Source organism: Aquarana catesbeiana, linkage group LG05, assembly GCF_042186555.1.
Source record: "Aquarana catesbeiana isolate 2022-GZ linkage group LG05, ASM4218655v1, whole genome shotgun sequence".
Taxonomy (NCBI): domain Eukaryota; kingdom Metazoa; phylum Chordata; class Amphibia; order Anura; family Ranidae; genus Aquarana; species Aquarana catesbeiana.
In genome coordinates, this window is record NC_133328.1 from 376,222,410 (window position 1) to 376,241,711 (window position 19,302).

The 19,302-nt window shown below is 40.9% G+C and overlaps 1 protein-coding gene across 1 annotated transcript in view; it reads left to right on the top strand.

Moving 5' to 3' along the window:
- CDYL (chromodomain Y like) overlaps nucleotides 1-2,730 on the top strand; it is a 119,839-nt gene extending 117,109 nt beyond the window's left edge. Inside the window, exons 6-7 of the mRNA XM_073630992.1 lie at nucleotides 758-901; nucleotides 989-2,730. Coding sequence (XP_073487093.1) covers nucleotides 758-901; nucleotides 989-1,147 — 303 coding nt within the window. The 3' untranslated portion in view covers nucleotides 1,148-2,730. The remainder of the gene's footprint in view (nucleotides 1-757; nucleotides 902-988) is intronic.
- The last annotated feature ends 16,572 nt before the right edge of the window (nucleotides 2,731-19,302 follow it).

A 19,302-nucleotide genomic window follows, 5' to 3' on the forward strand; every position in this document is an offset into this window, starting at 1 on the left:
CCCTGCAGGGAGTGTTTTAAATGTCTGTTAGATATTTCTATGTGCTACAATATACAAGATGAAGGGTTATACTTTTGTGTGCATTTATGTAATATCAACAAAAAATTCAGGACTGCTGCACTTTAGATTTTATTGAAAAAAATAAGTCACGATGTGTTTAAAATACAGCATCAGTTTCAGGTGTAATTACAACACAACCTTCCTCAGACAGAAACTGTTTCTGCCTGAGGAAGGGCATGGTGTAATTATACTCAAAACTTGTAGAATTTGAAACACATTCTCAGGAATTCATAAAGACTGGCGCAAAGAGATTTTGCGATTGTGTCTCTTGTGTGTTTTAAAAGTGGTGCAGCATGTGTCAAATTCATGTACCTGTCTAGAACTAGTACTTGAATTTGGCGGATGCTGCACGACTTTTAAAATGTATGCAAGACACTTTCGCAAAATCTTTCTGTGCCAGTTCTCTGCACATGAAAAAGAGAGTTGGTTTTAATTAGCTCCACCTTGTAAGAAACTGTTTTTTATTTTTAATTTGCCGCATTCAATGTGCCACAATTTAAAAGTAGCACATTTTAGAACTACCTGAATTTGGTGCATGAGTCACTGTCAGAACCAAAAGTGTTGCAGTTCTTGAATTTGGCATACATACAGTACGGTACGCACAGTATTATTTTGATGTTTCCTTTTTTATCAAAGAGTATATTTCTTTATGAATGATGCAAACCTAAATCCTTTTTTTTTTTTTTTCGTATCCTAGGCAAATGAAATGTTACTTAGTGGAAGAAAATTAACTGCACAAGAAGCATGTGCAAAAGGACTAGTTTCACAGGTGTTCTGGCCTGGGACTTTCACACAAGAAGTCATGGTTCGAATTCGAGAACTTGCCGCCTGCAATCCAATGGTATGCAGCATTTAAATGATTCAATATTATGGTCTACTTATTTAGTACATTTTTGATCAAGTGTAATTTTTTTTCCACCCAATGTAGGTACTTGAAGAATCCAAAGCTTTAGTCCGTAATGTCATGCGTGGAGAATTAGAACAGACTAATGAAAGAGAATGTGAAGTGCTAAAGAAGATATGGGGATCTGCTCAAGGAATGGACTCCATGTTAAAATATTTGCAAAGGAAAATTGATGAATTCTAAAAATAAAAATTAGTTGCTTGTTTTACAAAAAATCCTTGGAACACTTTCAGGAACATTTTTTTTTATGCTGCCCTGAATTTATTTAAAACTTTGTTTCTCTTATTTTTGAACAAATATCTAAAGCCTGCTATCGACTTCACAGGCTGAAGATGGAGACATGAGGTTTCTGTTAAGAACCTTGACATTCCATGTCTTGAACCATTGTCAGTACTAAGAGAGGAAGACGATGAAAACTGAGCAACAGGGAAGTCTGGAAATGCATATTTTTGTTCATAAAAAAAAAAATATATATATATATATATATATAATTATATATTTAAATATAAAACGGGTAGCAGCAAGCCCCCAACTTGCATTGCCCTCTGAGGAGGTAGGACCGAGGCAATGCTTTTTTTTTCAAAAGAAGGTTACATACCTCAGAATTTTTTTTCTTCTAATTTTAAATGAACTTAAACAAAACCCACAGGACGATAACCTTATACTGATGCATTTTAATAAACCCAAAAAAGTGTGTGTGTGTGTGTGTGTGTGTGTGTGTGTGTGTGTGTTCTCGGGACATTGTTCAAGAACAAAAATCTTGACATACTGTCAGAAAAATGTCTAGTTAATATCAAGATAGCATGAAGAAACCACTGTCAAGATGTTTTTCTTAGTGTGATGCAGTATTAACAGATCATTGAGTTATTGTGTAAAGTTTGAGGTCCATTCATTTGCTGAAGGCTATTTTATATATCTGTTTATATATTTTAGTTCTTGGGTGAGTCTTCATAGTTGTTTGCAGGTTATGTATACACCAAAAATAATTTTATGTTCACACTTGTATAAATTTTAGGTTTCACTAGAATATATTTTATTTAATAAGTTAATTTTGGTACACTATATTAAATTACAAAATACCCCACCCAAAAACTACCTTTTTGTTAGGAGTGTACTATTTTATTGCCTTTTTAATCAATACACTATATAAAACATATATAAATATATTTTACTTTTAATGTATAGTGTAGACAAGTGTTTTGTAAATATATAACGTGCCATTCCTTTGGGAGTGTTTTTAATGATTTGTGACTGCAGATATATTACTATTAATACTAGGATATCTGTGCTGGCAATTTGCTGAATGTATGAAGAAAAGTATTCAATCTTATTTTTGTACAGTTTTTACATTTTTACTTCCAGCTGACCATCTCCCATTATTGTTGGAGAGTTGCTCCCCCTGTAAATCTCCCTGTAGCTTGGGTTGGTACAGTATTTTTGCATTCATTGGACCTACACCTTTGTTCTACAGCATAAATACATAAACTGTACAATCTGTATAGTTTTCTAAAAATACAGCTGTGAAATTGGCTAAAATAAAACTAATTTTTCTTAACCAATTTAACACAGCAGACTTTGTTGTTTATAAAATGTGCCTTTTAAAAGCAAATCTGTTATTTAAAATATGTGCCTTTTTTAAAGCGAACATAAGGGATGTTCTGTGAGTTTTAAATGATTATAGATGAGACTGAAAATACACTACAAAGCTGTAACGTGTAATTTTTTGTAAACCTTCTATATAATAAATTCCCATTTTCTGATGCATAGCAATTATAAATGTAAATTTTGGTTCACAATAAGGGATTGCTTTACATAGAAACTTGCAGCAAGTAGGAGTAACCAAAGTTATCTGCTTTTGCCTGGATGTTTGAACAGCATTACAAACCTTCTTGTGCATGGTAGATGAAGACCTTGCATTGGTTGGTACCCAGATTTCAAGTATGCTTCAGGATGTGGAGTTGCACAGAAATTGCAGGCTCATACAATGGTAAAAAAAGATTCAGGCTAAAGCCACCATAAAGAATGGGTAAACATTGGTTGAACAGAAAATTAAGAGTCTGGTCTCTGTTATCTACCAAGATCCTGAACGACAGGAAAATTTCAGCTTTTATTTATTCTATTCTCCTGCATGAAGATTTGAGCAGTCTGCAGAGAGAAATACCATTTATAAATCACTCTTGCCTGGAGTCCCAAATTGTGTGATTCTGGCTAGATCAGACAACTCTGCATGCAGATATATGGGAGAATCATAGTCCTGAATAACAATTTTCCTGATTTGATAGTCCCTAATCAAGACTGTAAAATTGCATGCAGCTTATCTTTACTGTGGTGTTTAACTAAATAGAGGTGCAAAGGACTCTGTAGACCTTACACTCCAAATTTCATTGTAGACCTCCAAATTTCATTAAAACTTTCATCAACTAGAAGAAGGCATGTATTTCTTAATTTTCCATCACAGGATACACAGCTCTTCATAGTTATGACCAAAAATATTGGCACCCCTGCATTTCTGGCAGATAATGCACCACTTCGCCCAGAAAATTGTTGCAGTTACAAATGTTTAGAGATTTTCATGTTTATTTCTTTTTTTTTTTGTATTGGTATGACACAAAAAGCCAAATCTGACACATTCCATACCAAACTCCAAAAATCGACTGGACAAAATTGACACCTCAAAATTGTAAGAATTAATTGCATACCAAGTTTGTGATGCTCCTGTAATTTGTAATTAAACTCTCCCTTATCAGTTAACAGGTGCTGACAATATAAAAATCACACCATCGGCAACCAGTTAAAATGGTGAAAAATTGATTCAACCTTTCTGTGTGTCTGTGTGCCATATGGAGCATGGAGAAGAGAAAGAGCAGCAAAGAATTGTCTGAGGATTTGAGAACAAAAATTGTGGAAAACATGGGCAATCTCAAGGTTACAAGTCCATCCCCAGAGATCTTAATGTTCATGTGTCCACTGTGTGCAACCTTGTCCAGAAGCTTACAGCCCATGGCATTGTAGCCAATCTCCCTGGACTTGAACAAAAGAGAAAAATTAATCAAAGTTTTTGCCAAAACTTGCCTGAGGAAGCCAAAATCCTTTTAGGAGACTGTGCTGTGGACAGATTAAACACAATTACATCTTTTTGGTAAAGCCCATCATTCTACTGTTTTCAGAAAATGAATTTGGGCCTTTTAACTCCTTCCCGCCCAACCTATAGCAGAATGACAGCCAGGCGGTGGCTTTACCACTCTGAGTGGATGTCATATGACGTCCTCTCAGAAAGTGCAGTTCAATCTATCACCAGCTACCACCACATGACACAGCCAATGACTGATCAGTGTACTGGCTCACTGCTGGTACCATGTGACTGCTGTGACCAATCACAGCAGGGTCACACGACAGTTGTAAACAATGGATGGCTTCCTTTCATGCCATTCATTGTGTACAATTCTGTTGCTAGTTGTGGTTGGTCAGTGTGATCACATTGTACAGACAGGAGCAATCACAGCCCACATGTACCATGTGATTAGCTTTGGCCAGTCACAACAAAACAAACTGAATCAGTTTAATTCAGTAAAATAAATTTAATCAAAAAAGTTTGAAACTTTTTTTTCTGTACTGTCATTAGTCACTGTCCCTAATCACTGCCACACGAGTTACATGATGATGCTGTACTGCACTGGTGATCGTATATATATTTTATTCATTTTCCTAACAATGACAAAAAGTTACAACTTCAAAAAACATTTCCAAAAATTGATCATTTGAGGTGTATTTGTACTGTCCTGGCATGTTAGGGGCTCATGAAATGAGATAGTCCATCAGGATTGATCAATGTTTAGATATATACATAGTTTGTGGACTCTTACTTTCCTACAGACTAAATAATAAATATGAGTTATTTTCACCGAAGAAATGTAGTGGAATACATTTTGGCCTAAATTGAAGAAAAATTATTTAATTGCAAAATTTTATAACCAAAACGAGGAAAAACTAATTTTTTCCAAAATGTTTTTTTTTTTTTATTTAGCAAAAAATAAAAAAAAAACAGTAGTGATTGAATACCACCGAAATAAAAGCTCTATTTGTGTGAAAAAAATGATAAAAATTTAGTTTGGGTACAGTGTTGCATGACTGCGCAATTGTCATGCAAGGTGTGACAGGGCTGAGATCTGAAAATTGGCCAGGGCAGGAAGGGGGTAAAAGTGCCCGTATTGAAGTGATTAAAGAAAAGAATACAGTCCTTACAGTCAAACATGGTGGAGGCTCCCTTATGTTTTGGGGTTGCTTTGCTGCTTTAGGCACTGGATGTCTTGACTGTGTGCATAGCATTATGAAATCTGAAGACTACCAAAGAATTCTGGGGTGCAATGCAGGGCCAAGTGTCAGAAAGTTGGGTCTCCATCAGAGGTCAAGACAAAGCAATGGAGAGTACTGAACTGGCCAGCAGCGAGTTCAGATCTAAATCCCATAGAGCACTTGTGGAGACATCTCAAAACAGCAGTTGGGAAAAGGAACCCTTCCAATCTGAGAGATTTGGAGCAGTTGGCGAAAGAGTGGTCCAAAATTCCAGTAGAGAGATGTAAGAAACTCATTGATGGATACAGGAAGCAATTGATTTCAGTTATTTTTTCCAAGGAATGTGCTACCAAAGCTTAAATTGAGGGTGGCAATACATTTGTCCAGTCCATTTTCTTTGTCAGATTTGGCTTTTTTGTTTCTCCACTTTTTTTGTGTCATACCAATACAAACAAAAGAAATTAACATGAGAATGCCTAAACATTTTTAATTGCAACAATTTTCTGGGCAAAGTGGTGCATTATCTGACAAAAATGCAGGGGTGCCAGTATTTTTGGCCATGACTGTACTTGGGCTATGCTGCCACCTTTAGGTGAATAGACACTGGCCAAAAAAGGCAGGAATTCCCTGCCCAGGCATAACCCCTTCCAGCTCAGCTAAGCTTCAGTTTTTACCTAATGACCTTAGGTCATGGATGTGCCTGTATATTTCTCTCTGAAGTTCTTGTCTCAGTCTTGGTCACTGTTTTCATTTCTATTCTAAACACTACTGCTAAGATAGAAATGGGCTTAATACGGATCGGTCACCCATGGCCAGAAAGCCAAGAGGAACTGTACTCAGACCCCACATGCAAGTGACGGGACAGCCTTTAATGGATCCTGCAAGCAATGGGTACTGTGTATCAAGTGGCCTTGCTGTCAGGCTGCTTTGCAGGTCCATGGCAGTGATCCCCCTGTGGGGAAGTTAGAGTATGTAAACACAACACTTCATATTCCTGATATTTGCCTTCTGTACCATGTACTTGTTTAAAAAAGTATTCTGTTTTCTTTGTATTGCTTCCTTTGTGTGAAATCCCCGGTGTTCCTTCCAGTCCCCCTGCTTTTCTGTTAAAAACGGACCACAATAGGCAGGAAAACACACTGTGACCAGTTCTCTAGCGGTGCTGGGAACTCAGCCCGCTCTCTAATGATCAGACTTTTCCTGACACAGCCTTTTACTGGGAAGCTCTGTGTACTGTTGCTTCTCCTTCCTCAAGCTTTTATGCAGCTCAGAACAAAAAAAAGTGGGGGTGTATGTGTATGTATGTATGTATATGTGTGTATGTGTGTGTGTGTGTATATATATATATATATATATATATATATATATATATATATATATATATATATATATATATATATATATATATATATATATATATATATACAGTGCCTTGCAAAAGTATTCACCCCCTTGGCTTTTTACCTATTTTGTTTCATTACAGCCTTTAGTTCAATGTTTTTTAATCTGAATTATATGTGTTGCATCAGAAATCAGAACACAATAGTCTAAGTTGGTGAAGTAAAAATTAGAAAAATATATACATAAAACTATTTTTCAGAAATAAAAAACTGATAATTGGCATGTGCGTCTGTATTCACCTCTTTGTTAAGAAGCCCATAAAAAGCTCTGGTCCAACCAATTACCTTCAGAAGTCACATAATTAGTGAAATGATTTCCACCTGTGTGCAATCTAAGTGTCACATGATCTGTCATTACATATGCACACCTTTTTGAAAGGCCCCAGAGGCTGCAACACCAAAGCAAGAGGCACTACTAACCAAACACTGCCATGAAGACCAATTAACTCTCCAAACAAGTAAAGGACAATGTTATTGAGAATTACAAGTCAGGGTTAGGTTATAAAAAAAAATATCCAAATCTTTGATCCCTAGGAGCACCATCAAATCTATCATAACCAAATAGAAAGAACATGGCACAACAGCAAACCTGCCAAGAGACAGCAGCACACCAAAACTCACGGTCCGGGCATGGAGAGCATTAATCAGAGCGACAGCACAGAGACCTAAGGTAACCCCGGAGGAGTTGCAGAGTTCCACAGCAGAGACTGGAGTATCTGTACATAGGACGACAATAAGCCGTACACTTCATAGAGTTTGGCTTTATGGCAGAGTGGCCAGAAGAAAGCCATTACTTCCAGCAAAAAACAAAATGGCACGTTTTGAGTTTGTGAAAAGGCATGTGAGAGACTCCCAAAATGTATGGAGGAAGGTGCTCTGGTCTAATGAGACTAAAATTGAACTTTTTAGCCATCAAAGAAAATGCTAAGTCTGGCACAAACCCAACACATCACATCACCAAAAGAACACCATCCCCACAGTGAAACGTGGCATCATCATTCTGTGGGGATGTTTTTCAGCAGCTGGGAAACTGGTCAGAGTTGAGGGAAAGGTGGATTGTGTTAAATACAGGGATGATATTGAGTAAAACATGTACCACTCTGTGTGTGATTTGAGGCTAGGACAGAGGTTCACCTTCCAGCAGGGCAATGACCCCAAACACACTGCTAAAGCAACACTTAAGTGGTTTAAGGGGAAACATGTAAATGTGTTGGAATGGCCTAGTCAAAGCCCAGACCTCAATCCAATAGAAAATCTGTGGTCAGACTTAAAGGTTGCTCTTCACAAGCGCAAACCATCCAACTTGAAGGAGCTGGAGGAGTTTTGCAAGGAGGAATGGGCAAAAATCCCAGTGGTAAGAAGTGGCAAGCTCATAGAGACTTATCCAAAGCGGCTTGGAGCTGTGACAGCTGCAAAAGGTGGCTCTACAAAGTATTGACTTTAGGGGGGTGAATAGTTATGCACATTGACTTTTTCTGTTATTTTGTCCTGTTTGCTTCACAATAAAAAAAAAATCTTCAAAGTTGTGGGCATGTTCTGTAAATTAAATAATGCAAATCCTCAAACAATCCATGTTAATTCCAGGTTGGCAACAAAACACGAAAAATGCCAAGGGGGGTAAATACTTTTGCGAGGCACTGTGTATGTGTGTGTGTGTATATATATAAATAATTTTTTCGTTCCTTATTTGGTAAGTTTGCGCTATCCGTTTTTAAAATACTCCCCCCCCCCCCCCCCCCCCCCCTTTTTCTGGGACTTTTTAAACAGCACTATTTTTCTTCTCTGCTAATTAAGGGAAGTGGTGAATTGTTCACAGGTGTATATAAGTGTCTATACAACTCCCTTGGAGCTGGCTCACTGCTAATGCTGGCTTGCATCTGGAATTTGTGAACATAAGTGGAATTTTTAACTAAAGTGGAGAGTTAATAACCAGGAGTTGAAAACAGGATTTAAGACAAGAGTCTTCTAACCTGTTAGTAACATCTTAAACTTCCTTATAATTATATTGTAACTGGGAAATTTTGTGCTAGCAGGGTTGAAGGTTTTGCACAGTGTGTCACATGTATGCATCATTGGTGCAACAGTTCCAGGATGGATACCACTGTGACAGATGTGAGCGGGTTGCCCATTAGAGATCTGGAGGAGCAAGTTGCAACACTGAGTAGAAAGGACAACCTTGAAAGGGGTCTTCTACTTGCTGAGCAGGTGGTCAGTAGGGTTGATGTGGAGGGGGAAGTCAGGATTATCAGATAGGAAGATGGGTAAATGTAGTTAGAGTGGTAGGGGCTCACAGAAAAGGAAGACCAGTCCTATGTTTGTGCACCAAAACAAATCTGCCAAGTTGATTGAAGATGTGGTGGTGGCAAACACAGAGGTAGCAGCCCTGGATGTCACTGCTACCCCTAACAACCGGGAGAGCAGCCCATCTACTAGGGGTGGTGAGGGTAGTGCAGGTAGGCCTAGACAGTTGGTGGTAATCGGGGGTTCTATAATCAGAAGGACTGATAGAATAATTTGTCGCCAGGCTTGCCTCAACCGAATGGTTTGCTGTCTCCCTGGTGCTAAGGTTCGGCATGTGGTGGACCAGGTTGATAAATTACTGGTAGGGGCTGAGCATGACCCAGCTGTCTTGGTCCATGTTGGAACCAATGACTGAATACATGGAAGGTGGAGGTTCCTTAAGAATCAATTTAACCTCTTACCCACTAGGCACAAACCCCCTTCCTAACCAGACCAATTTTTAGTTTTCGGTGCTCTCACATTTTGAATGACAATTACTCAGTCATGCAACACTGTACCTATATGATTTTTTTTTTGTCATTTGACGGAGAGATCACGTGGTAAACGGCCGCTGTCAGCGGCCATTTACCGTGATCCATGATGTGCCGGGTCCTGTGGACCCAGTGGTCACGGATATTACCCAGTATGCACCCCAGGGGGCGCGCCAGAGCAAGATTCTGGGAGGACATCATAGTACGCCCTCCCAGAGTTATCTGACTGAGCTGCAGCCATCACTCGGCTATAGCGCGGTCGGCAAGCGGTTAAAGAACTAGGCTGCAAGTTGAAGGGAAGGACCTCCAAGGTGATATTCTTTGAAATATTGCCTGTGCCATGCGTAACACAGGAAAGGCAGGGGGAGATTAGAGAGCTGAATGCATGGCTTAAGATCTGGTGTGAGAAGGAAAGGTTTGGGTTTCTAGAGCACTGGGCTGACTTTTCAGTAGGGTACAACCTATATGCTAAAGATGGTTTGCACCTGAATGGAAGGAGATCTGCTGTGCTGGGGGAGAGGTTTTTGGGAAGGTTGGGGGAGTATTTAAGCTAGAATTGAGGGGGGAGGGTGAACTAGAATTAAATCGGGCAGACATGTCATTTAAGGGTGAGACATTAATGAAGGGTGGAATGGGGGGAGGGTTATGGCATTTTTTTTTCAATGAAAAGATATTTATTGAAATTTTCAAAATGTTACAGAAAAAAATAAGGAAGGAAGAGAGAAAAAGAAAAACAGAAAAAAAATATAAAACAACAATACAAAGCATGTAATAAGAAGCACATAACCAGTGTGGGTTTACGTATGCATCCATAGTTGGATAGATTGATACCAATAGATATTTATGTAGTATTATAGTTGTTAGTGCAGGTTTCCCACACAAATTTGTCGCATTTAACTGAGTTAATTGCTAAGAGTCTTTCGAAAGTATAGTTTTGTTGAACTTTCCTGGTTACATCAGTGACGTTAACTGTAGGATTGTTTTTCCACTTTTGGAGTATCAAAGACCTAGCGACTAATAGGATGTGTGATACTACATGTCTCATGGTGCGTGGAAAGATTTCCAGACCGATGTGTAGTATAGCCATGGTTGGATTGGGAGGTGTGAGTATTCCCGTAAGGGATGAAACGAGTTTGAATATTTGGTTCCAGACGCTAGTTAGGCTAGGGCATTCCCAGAACATGTGTAGGAGATGGCCTTTGTGTCCGCATCCTCTCCAACAAAAATGTGAGGTGTTGGGAAACATTTTTGCAATCCTACATGGGGTGTATTGCCAACGATTAATTATCTTGATCATTGATTCCCAATGACTAATACAATGTGATGTGTTTTGAATGGTTTGAAATACAAGTTTCCACTGCTCTTCTGTGATCGTTGTACCCATATCTGTTTCCCATTTCATATGTGCAGCTGATTTTTTGAAGGTCCTTTTATTCTGAAGCAGGTTATAATATAGTGATATACCTTTGTTGTGTAATGAGCCCCTTGTGAGGTGTTGCCATACTAAGGTCGGGAGGTGGATTGTAGGGAGCGGATGTGTGCATAAAGTGAGACACTCATATACAAGTGAAAAGCAATTGATTCGGCATGTTAAATTCTCTCATTAGATATTCTGTCGTCTTTGGGCAGTTGTTTATGAGCAAATCTTGCACCGTGTTTATCCCTTGGGAGGGGAATGTTTTCAGGGATAGCATTGGTATATTAGCTTCGATTATGCTTAGAGGAAGTTTAAGACTATTACTTGGCGGTTACTGAGTTGGCGGGTTAAGAGGAATCTCCAAGCCTGCAATGATATGTGAATAGTGGGGGGTATAGTTTTTGTGTCCCAGGGTATCCAACTGTCTCCCAGAAGAACCGCTGGTAGATCTGGTATGGGGGCCATGGATTTTTCGATTTCTACCCATAGCGGTACCTCATTGAGAGAGAACCAATATTTGAGTTGGTCAAGTCTGGTTGCCCACATGTAGTCGTGGATGTCGATTTAGTCCCGCTCCCCCTGCAGTTTTGTTAGGGATTAAATTTGTTCGTGAGCATCTTGCTTTCTTTGTGCCCCACAAGAGTGTCCATTGAAGGCTAGAGAGGGAAGTGAGGTATTGTGCTGGAATGGCTATCGGGAAATGTACAAAATGTACAGGATCTGTGGTAGAATGAGCATTTTAAATGCTGCTAACCTTCCCAACCAAGAAAGTTCACGTTTGGCAATATGTCTGGTTTGGATTTCAATTTTGGAAATAAGAGGTTTCAGGTTGGTGACCGCTAGAGAGCTAGTGGTATTGGTCAGGGTAATGCCCAGGTAAGGTATACCTTTATCAGTCCATGAGTATGGGAGGGATTGTTGTAATATGAGACAGTCTTTGGCTGGTATCCCCAGATTTAGTATGAGGGATTTGGTGAAATTCACCTTATAATAAGAGACGTCTCCAAAGAGTTTATGTATGTCATGTGCCATAGGGAGTGAAGTAAGTGGGTTAGTTAGTAGCAAGACCACATCGTCCGCAAACATGTTTATGACATGGGAGGTTGAACCAAAGTGAAAACCTGTTACGCTAGCATGTGTTCTGATGGCCTCTGCCAAGGGTTCAGTCATGAGATTGAAGATTGTTGGAGATAGGGGACAACCCTGGCGGGTTCCATTAGTTATCTGGAAGGGAGTGGAGAGCATGCTGGACGTGTACACTTGTGCCAAGGGGCAAGAATATAATGCTAGTACTGCATTCATTATATGACCACAGAATCCAAACTTAGACAAAGTCATTGACATGTACTTCCAGTGGACTCTATCAAACGCCTTCTTTGTGTCTATAGAAAGCAGCAGAGAAGGCTTTTGCGTTGTTCAACATGGTGTATTATATTAATGATTCTCCTGGTAGCGTCTGAGGTTTGTCTCCCCTTCACGAAGCCCATCTGGTCACGTTGAATAAGGGATGGAATAAAGTTTGCTAGGCGTTTGGCTATTAGTTTAGCATAAATTTTGATATTGGTGTTTAGTAATGATATAGGGCGAAAATTGGGTGGTGTATTAGGTTCTTTACCTGGTTTGGGAAGGATGACTATATATGCTTGTAACATCTCTGGGGGGAATGCTGCTGTGTCTGCAGCCTTTGTGAAAACTGTTTGCATATGTGTTGCAAGGTAAGAGCTAAACACTTTCAAATATTCATTTGCGAACCCATCAGGTCCGGGCGATATGCCATTCGGTAATGCATCTATAGCAGCTACTATTTCAGCTGTGGTGAACAGGGAATTCAAGGAGAGAATTTGGGACTCAGAGAGAGAGGGCAAATTTAATTTCTGTAAAATCTTGAATGTTTTCATTTTGTATAATATCAAAGATGATCCCTCCACATACCAACCCACAGAGTACTGTAGTAAGTAGCAAATTGGTTTGCAATATCTTGCGGGTTGCTGATTTTGTGTTTGAGAGTGGTGTATTAAGTGGGCAATTCTCGTCTTGGTGTGAGCTGCTTTTATTCTACTGGCTAAATACTTGCCTGCTCTATTGGCATTGGCATACGAATTCCGTTTTAGGCATCTTAGGTGAAAATCATATTGTTGAGACAGTAAGTCTCTTAGTTTGTCTCTTAGTTGGGAGAGCTGTTGGGTAAGAGAGGTTGCAGGTGCCTGTTTTGTTTTGCGTTTCTAGTGTATGTATGTTGGTTAGAATAGAGTTTAGATTAGCTGTGTATTTCTTCTTTTCCCTAGCACCTAGTTGTATTAATATACCCCTCATGTATGCCTTATGGGCATTCCAGAGAGTAAAAGGGTTATTCACAGAACTGGCGTTTAGAAAGAAAGTACTAAGGTGTTGGGAGATCAACGAGGCGGTTTGGGGTTCTTGCAATAATTTAACGTTGCTGCGCCAGATGGGTGGGGAAGAGGAGACAACCTGATCGTTGATGGCAATAGTAACAGCTGCGTGATCAGACCACGTAATATCGTGTATCTGCGCAGTGGAGACTTTTTGTAGTAACCATTTATCTGTTAGGAATAAATCAATGCGCGAGTAAGAGCAATGCCTGTGGGAGAAGAAAGTATAGTCTCTTGCGTTCGCGTTTAAGCATTTCCAAGCATCAAACAGTTCCGCATTATGTATTGTTTTGCTGAGATATGTGGAACTGTTTGTTTTTTGATTGGACGTATCCAGTCTAGGATCCACTATGAGATTAAAGTCACCACATATGATAAGATTCTCATATTGTTGAGACTTGATTTTCCATAATAGTCTACTAAATATGCGGATCTGGTGTGAGTTTGGAGCATACAAAGATACCAGTGTGTAAGGATTGGAGTTGATATCTCCCTTCAGGATAATGTATCTGCCGTTAGTGTCAAGTATGGTTTCTTTATGTTGGAAGGATAAAGTGTTCCTCAAAGCGATTAATACTCTTCCTTTCTTTTGACCAGGTGTGCATGATAAGAACACATGGGGGAAGTCCTTATTTGAACATTTTGGGGCTTTGGATTCTTGGAAGTGAATTTCTTGGACACACAAGATATCAGCCCTGTGTTTCTTGGCATTGTTCCACATGGAGAGTCTATGCGGGGTGGTTCAGTCCCCTGGCATTTATAGATAGGCAATTAATGGGCATGGGGAGGGTTATGGGAAGGCTGCGGTGCTATGTGGTGCATGTACTCACTGTGATCACGGTTGAAATCCAAAAAAGGAGCTTTATTTCTGGCTTTGTCCAGGGCGGAATGGGAGTCTGTTGCTGGTTGGCGTGCTTCAACAATAGAACGAACAAAAGAAAAGTGATAAAAAGAAAATAAAGTTAATGGTGCACATTCAAAGAGCACAATAAGAAAGGGATCTGTGAACTGATCCATGTGCAGGCGTAACTGCTGCTAATATTCTAGAGGGGAAAAAATAGGGGATTTAACATAGAACCCCTGTGTCCGGAGAGAACTGAATGACATTTGTTACTGAAACTCACTTCTTCCACCGGTATTTTTCTTGGAGGAGCATTTACTTGAGACCACTTACCAGTCCTCTTGTGCTTCCATTTGTGGATAATGTGGTGGTTCCTCAGAGCTTTTGTTATTGTCGCTAGATTGCGACGCTGCTGGAGTGTGTGCCTGGACAGGTCCGGGAGTAGCTGCAGATCTGCATATTGTGGGTGCTGGTTGTCTGTCCTACGGGAGATTGTCAGGATTTGTTCCTTAACGTGATAGAAGTGTACCCTAAGTAAGACGTCTCTGAGAGTATTTTCTGGAAGGAAGGAGGGTTTGGGAATGGTCCACAATGAGGTCCTGTGGTGTCAAAGTTGGCAGTAAAGTGGAGAATAAAGCCTGGGCATATGACAGTAGCTGCATGGCAGGTATGGTTTCAGGGATCCCAGTAATTTTGAGGTTGTTCCTCCTGGAACGGTCTTCCAAATCTGCTACCTTGTTTTTCAACCAGGCAATTTCTTCACTATGGTTGCTATGGGCATCCATCATTGTGTTAAAGGAAGAGGTAAAGTCACTCATGCGTTCTACATGATCAACCCTGTTGCCCAAGGCCTGTACTTCCCTGTGACAGTGATTTATCTCTGCAGTCATATTTGCATGTAGTGAGGCTTTCAGGGACATCAGCATGTCCTTAAGAACAGTGTCTGATACTGGCCTGTCAGAGGTGGGAAATGCTGCTATGGGATCCTGTGTATTGTGCACTCCTGTTTCCCCATCATTAGCAGGCCTGCTTTCCTCCATAGCTGGATCTTTCAGCGGCCTGTCTGATGAGGTCATCCTCTTTTTTTGCTTAGCTGGGCTTCTGGTAGATGGACTAGATGTCCCAGAAGAGGATCCGCTGTGTAGGAGGGCTCCGTGAGGTTGCTGTGCTTGGCCGGAGCGGCTGTTAGATACGATCGCGGCCTGCTGCTCTGCCTGTCTCTGAGGCGCTGGCGCCATTTTGCGGGAGCTCGCGCGCCTTAAAGAAATCCTGCAGTTTCTGAGGATTTTGTGGATTCTTCCGATGGTGGGTTATCTCTGCCGATACAGCTGGTCCCAGGGAGGCAGGAGATGCTTTTCAGGGTGTAGATGTCGCCGGTGGTCGCGGATGGTGGCAGATTCTCTCCGGCGGCTGAGAGGATCTCTCAGTTCAAGCGTCCATGTTGGAGCTCGGCCGCCACGCCCCCTAACCATTGGAAATTATAATGCTATTTGTACTACTAAAAAAGATTTGCAAAACACCAGAGCAAAATGTAATAATGCATTAATGTGTTCACCAATGCCAGAAGTCTGCCAAGCAAAATAGGGGAGTGGGAAGCTCTGGTGCACGAGGAGAGCTATGATGTAATCAGTATTGTTGAATCTTGGCTTCATTCTTCTCATGACTGGGCTATTAATATTCCTGGCTGTGCACTTTTTCGGAGAGACAGGTTAAAAAGGAAAAGTGACGGGGTCTGTCTCTATGTAAGAAGTGATCTCAAAGCGAGTGTGAAAGAGGACCTAATTGATGGAGAGTGTGATGTGGCTGAAGCATTATCGGTAGAACTGCATATAGATGTGCGTAGGTCAAAGTTAATCATTGGAGTTTGTTATAGACCATGCAATGTTAACGAGGAGATGGAGACTTGGCTCCTTGCATAGATGGAAAGAGCTGCAAGGACTGGGGCGGTGATGATAATGGGGAATTTTAACTACCTGGAAATTGACTGGAGTAATGGCACTGCTGGAACAGTTAAAAGGCAAATGTTTATAAACCTATTACAGGACACTTTTATGGTCCAGTTCATTGAGGCCCCAACTAGAAATCATGCTCTGTTAGACCTGGTAATCTCAAACCATACAGAGATTATTACTAATGTTCATATAAAGGAACATCTGGGTAGCAGTGACCATTACATGATTTCATTTGATGTTAGCTGTAAGCAAAAAACACATATGGGAAAGATAAAAATACTTAACTTTAAAAGAGCACATTTTCTAAGGATGAGGGCTGCTCTCCAAGACTTGGACTTGGAGGGAATATTGGCATTGATGAACACAGATCAGAAAAGACTATTTGTGAACTCACTGCAAAGTATATTCCCATGGGCAATACGTTTAAAAGGCTAAAAATAAGACCTACATATGTGGCTCATGGCCAAAGTTAAAAAAAAAAAGCTATAAACAATAAAAAAAAAATTTAAATATAAAAATGAAGGAACACTATTGTCATTTAAATGTTACAAAGAATAAAACAGAATATGTAAAAAGGTAATCAAGGATGCAAAAATTCAAAACGAATGACAGATTGCAAAAGATAGTAGGACAAACCCCAAAAAATTCTTTAAACATATAAATAGTAAAATGGTCAGCTCTGAGCATGTAGGCCCTTTACATATTAATCTAGAGTGGGCGACTGAGGACAAAGAGAAGGCAAATTTATTAAATACATTCTTCAGTTCTGTGTATACAAAGGAGCATGGGGGAGCTCAAGTCCATAATGGGAATGGTATTGACACAGCCCCAAATGATCCACAATGGTTCAAAATTGATATGGTCCAGAAATATTTAGACAGAATAAAGATGGATAAAGCACCTGGACAAGATGGCATCCAGATCCTAAAATAATTGAGCTCTGTCATTTCAAAGCCATTGTATCTAATTTTTAGGGACTCATGGGGAGTAAACAAGTCTGCAAAACGTTGGTTGAAGTGGTTTATGAGGGGCCGAATTTTGTAGAGCCGATCGTATTCAGGGTCTCCACAAGGACGACAGAGTTCATTGTTGTTGAAGTGCATGAACCGCAAAATCTGCTCGTATCGTTCCCTGACTATGGAAGCAGAGAACACGGGCATATGGTGAATTGGGTCAGTGGACCAATATGACCGCAACTCACTCTTTTTGGTTATGCCCATGAGGAGGGAAAGGCCCAGAAAGATCTTAATTTCGGAAACCGTAATTGGTTTCCAATCTCTGGCAAGGGAGGACTGGGGAATAGTGGCGACGTGTTGACCAGCGTACAAATTGCTTTGGTCCACAACAGATCTATAGAGATCTTCGGTGAAAAACAGCAAATAAAAATCCAGTGACGTAAAATCAACTGTTTCCACCTGAATTCCAGGTTAGCCAGTTAATGGGGGAAGTACGGGTGCTGCAGAAGTGGTGGGTTCCCAATTAGGATTGGTGAATGCAGCAGGAAGGGCACTTTGGGCATGACGGGCCTGTGTTGGTGGCAGCGGGACACTACTTGTGCTTGCCACCTCGCCAGCTTGAACTGCATTTATGGGACTCGCCACATCACCAAGTGTTACTGCTGTGCTGGGTGTATGACCAGGGTGTACTAGGCCACTGGTGCTTGCCAGTTCACCAGAAGGAATAGTACTACTAATAGTACTTCTCTGCTCCATACGAGGGACCTGCAGTTCTTGCACATCAAGGACAGAAGAAGTTCGGGGTCTGGTACGCCTGACCTTGGCAGGGACCACAACTCCGTCGTCAGAGCTATCTGTCATGGAGCCGCTGTCGTCTACAGGATCCTATTCTGAGCCTGAATCTGACAGATGAGTGACTTCCTCTTCACTATCTGTCATGCTCAGAAACGTGTAGGCCTCTTCTCTAGTGCACCTTCGATTTGCCATTTTGGGCTCACTAGTACACTAGTGAGACTCACAGGCAAAAAAGCTCCTGACTGTTAGCGACTATCAAAACGCTACCAACAAAAACAGCGATCGCAGGGATCAGGCCTGGCTTTGCGAACGCTGCAGTTATGTGTGTTTAGTGTTTTGTAAGTGACAGTGATCGATCGATACTGCACTTGGGTGGGCTGGGCCAAGGGGCGAAATGCAGGTGCTAGCAGGTATCTGGGCTGATCCCGCTAACACTGCGTTTTTGGGAACCCTAAACTTCTGGGGACACTAGTATAGATCTGATCGGATCAGATATTGATCCGTTCAGATACTATACTACTAAGGGAGGTGTATGGTGCGTGCGTGGATGTTAGCGGTACTGACGCTAACCTGACGCTGCCTGGGGCGACGCAGACCTTATCTGACCCTAAAACTTAACTTATATCACCGCCGGGCGATTAGGGGGTTAAACCTTTATAAGGTAATAAACGGCGGGTGCCCTGAAACTATAATAAACTAACTAACCAGCGTCACCCGTAACAGTTATACGGTGATCACTGGTGAAAGGGTTAACTAGGGGGCAATCAGGGGGTTAAACCTTTATTAGGTAGTATATGGGGGTCCCTGTTGCTATAAAACACTGACAGCGAACCTATATACTTACCTCCCTAACTAGCGTCACCTGTGACACTAATACAGCGATCAGAAAAACGATCGCTTAGTGACACTTGCGACGGGGGGTGATCAAGGGGTTAAAACTTTATTGGGGGGGTACCCTAGACCTAAAGGGGGCTAACCCTAACTGCCCACCACTTATAACTGTCACAAACTGACACCAATGCAAAAAAAAAAAACTGCTATTGGTGTCACTGTGACAGGGGGGTGATGGGGGGTGAAAAGTGTGCCTAGTGTGTTCTACTGTAAGTGTAATGTTGGTGCAACTTACATTGATGCCTTCTCTCCTCGGCGCCGGAACGAAAAGACCAGCATGACTCCCTCAGGCAGAGGCATGATGGGACTTGAAGTTTTGCAACAGCTGGAGGGCCGCCAGTTTGAGACCTCTGCATCAAAAGATCTGGCCCATATCAGTCAAGTATCAGTTGAGTCTGTTTCCAACCCCATCCATTCACAGGTGCCTATATTTATATATACATATATATACTCTGCAGGCTCTATGTTTAGTCAGTGCAGGCAGTGTAGTTTATATAACAGTGTATTGAAGTGGTTAAGGGGAACCCTGCACCATAATTTAAAAAAAAAATGGTACTCATTCAGCTATGAATAAGCACTAATGCTAGTGTGAAATGTCTGCTGTGATTTTCATCTTTGATTTTGATGTGAAT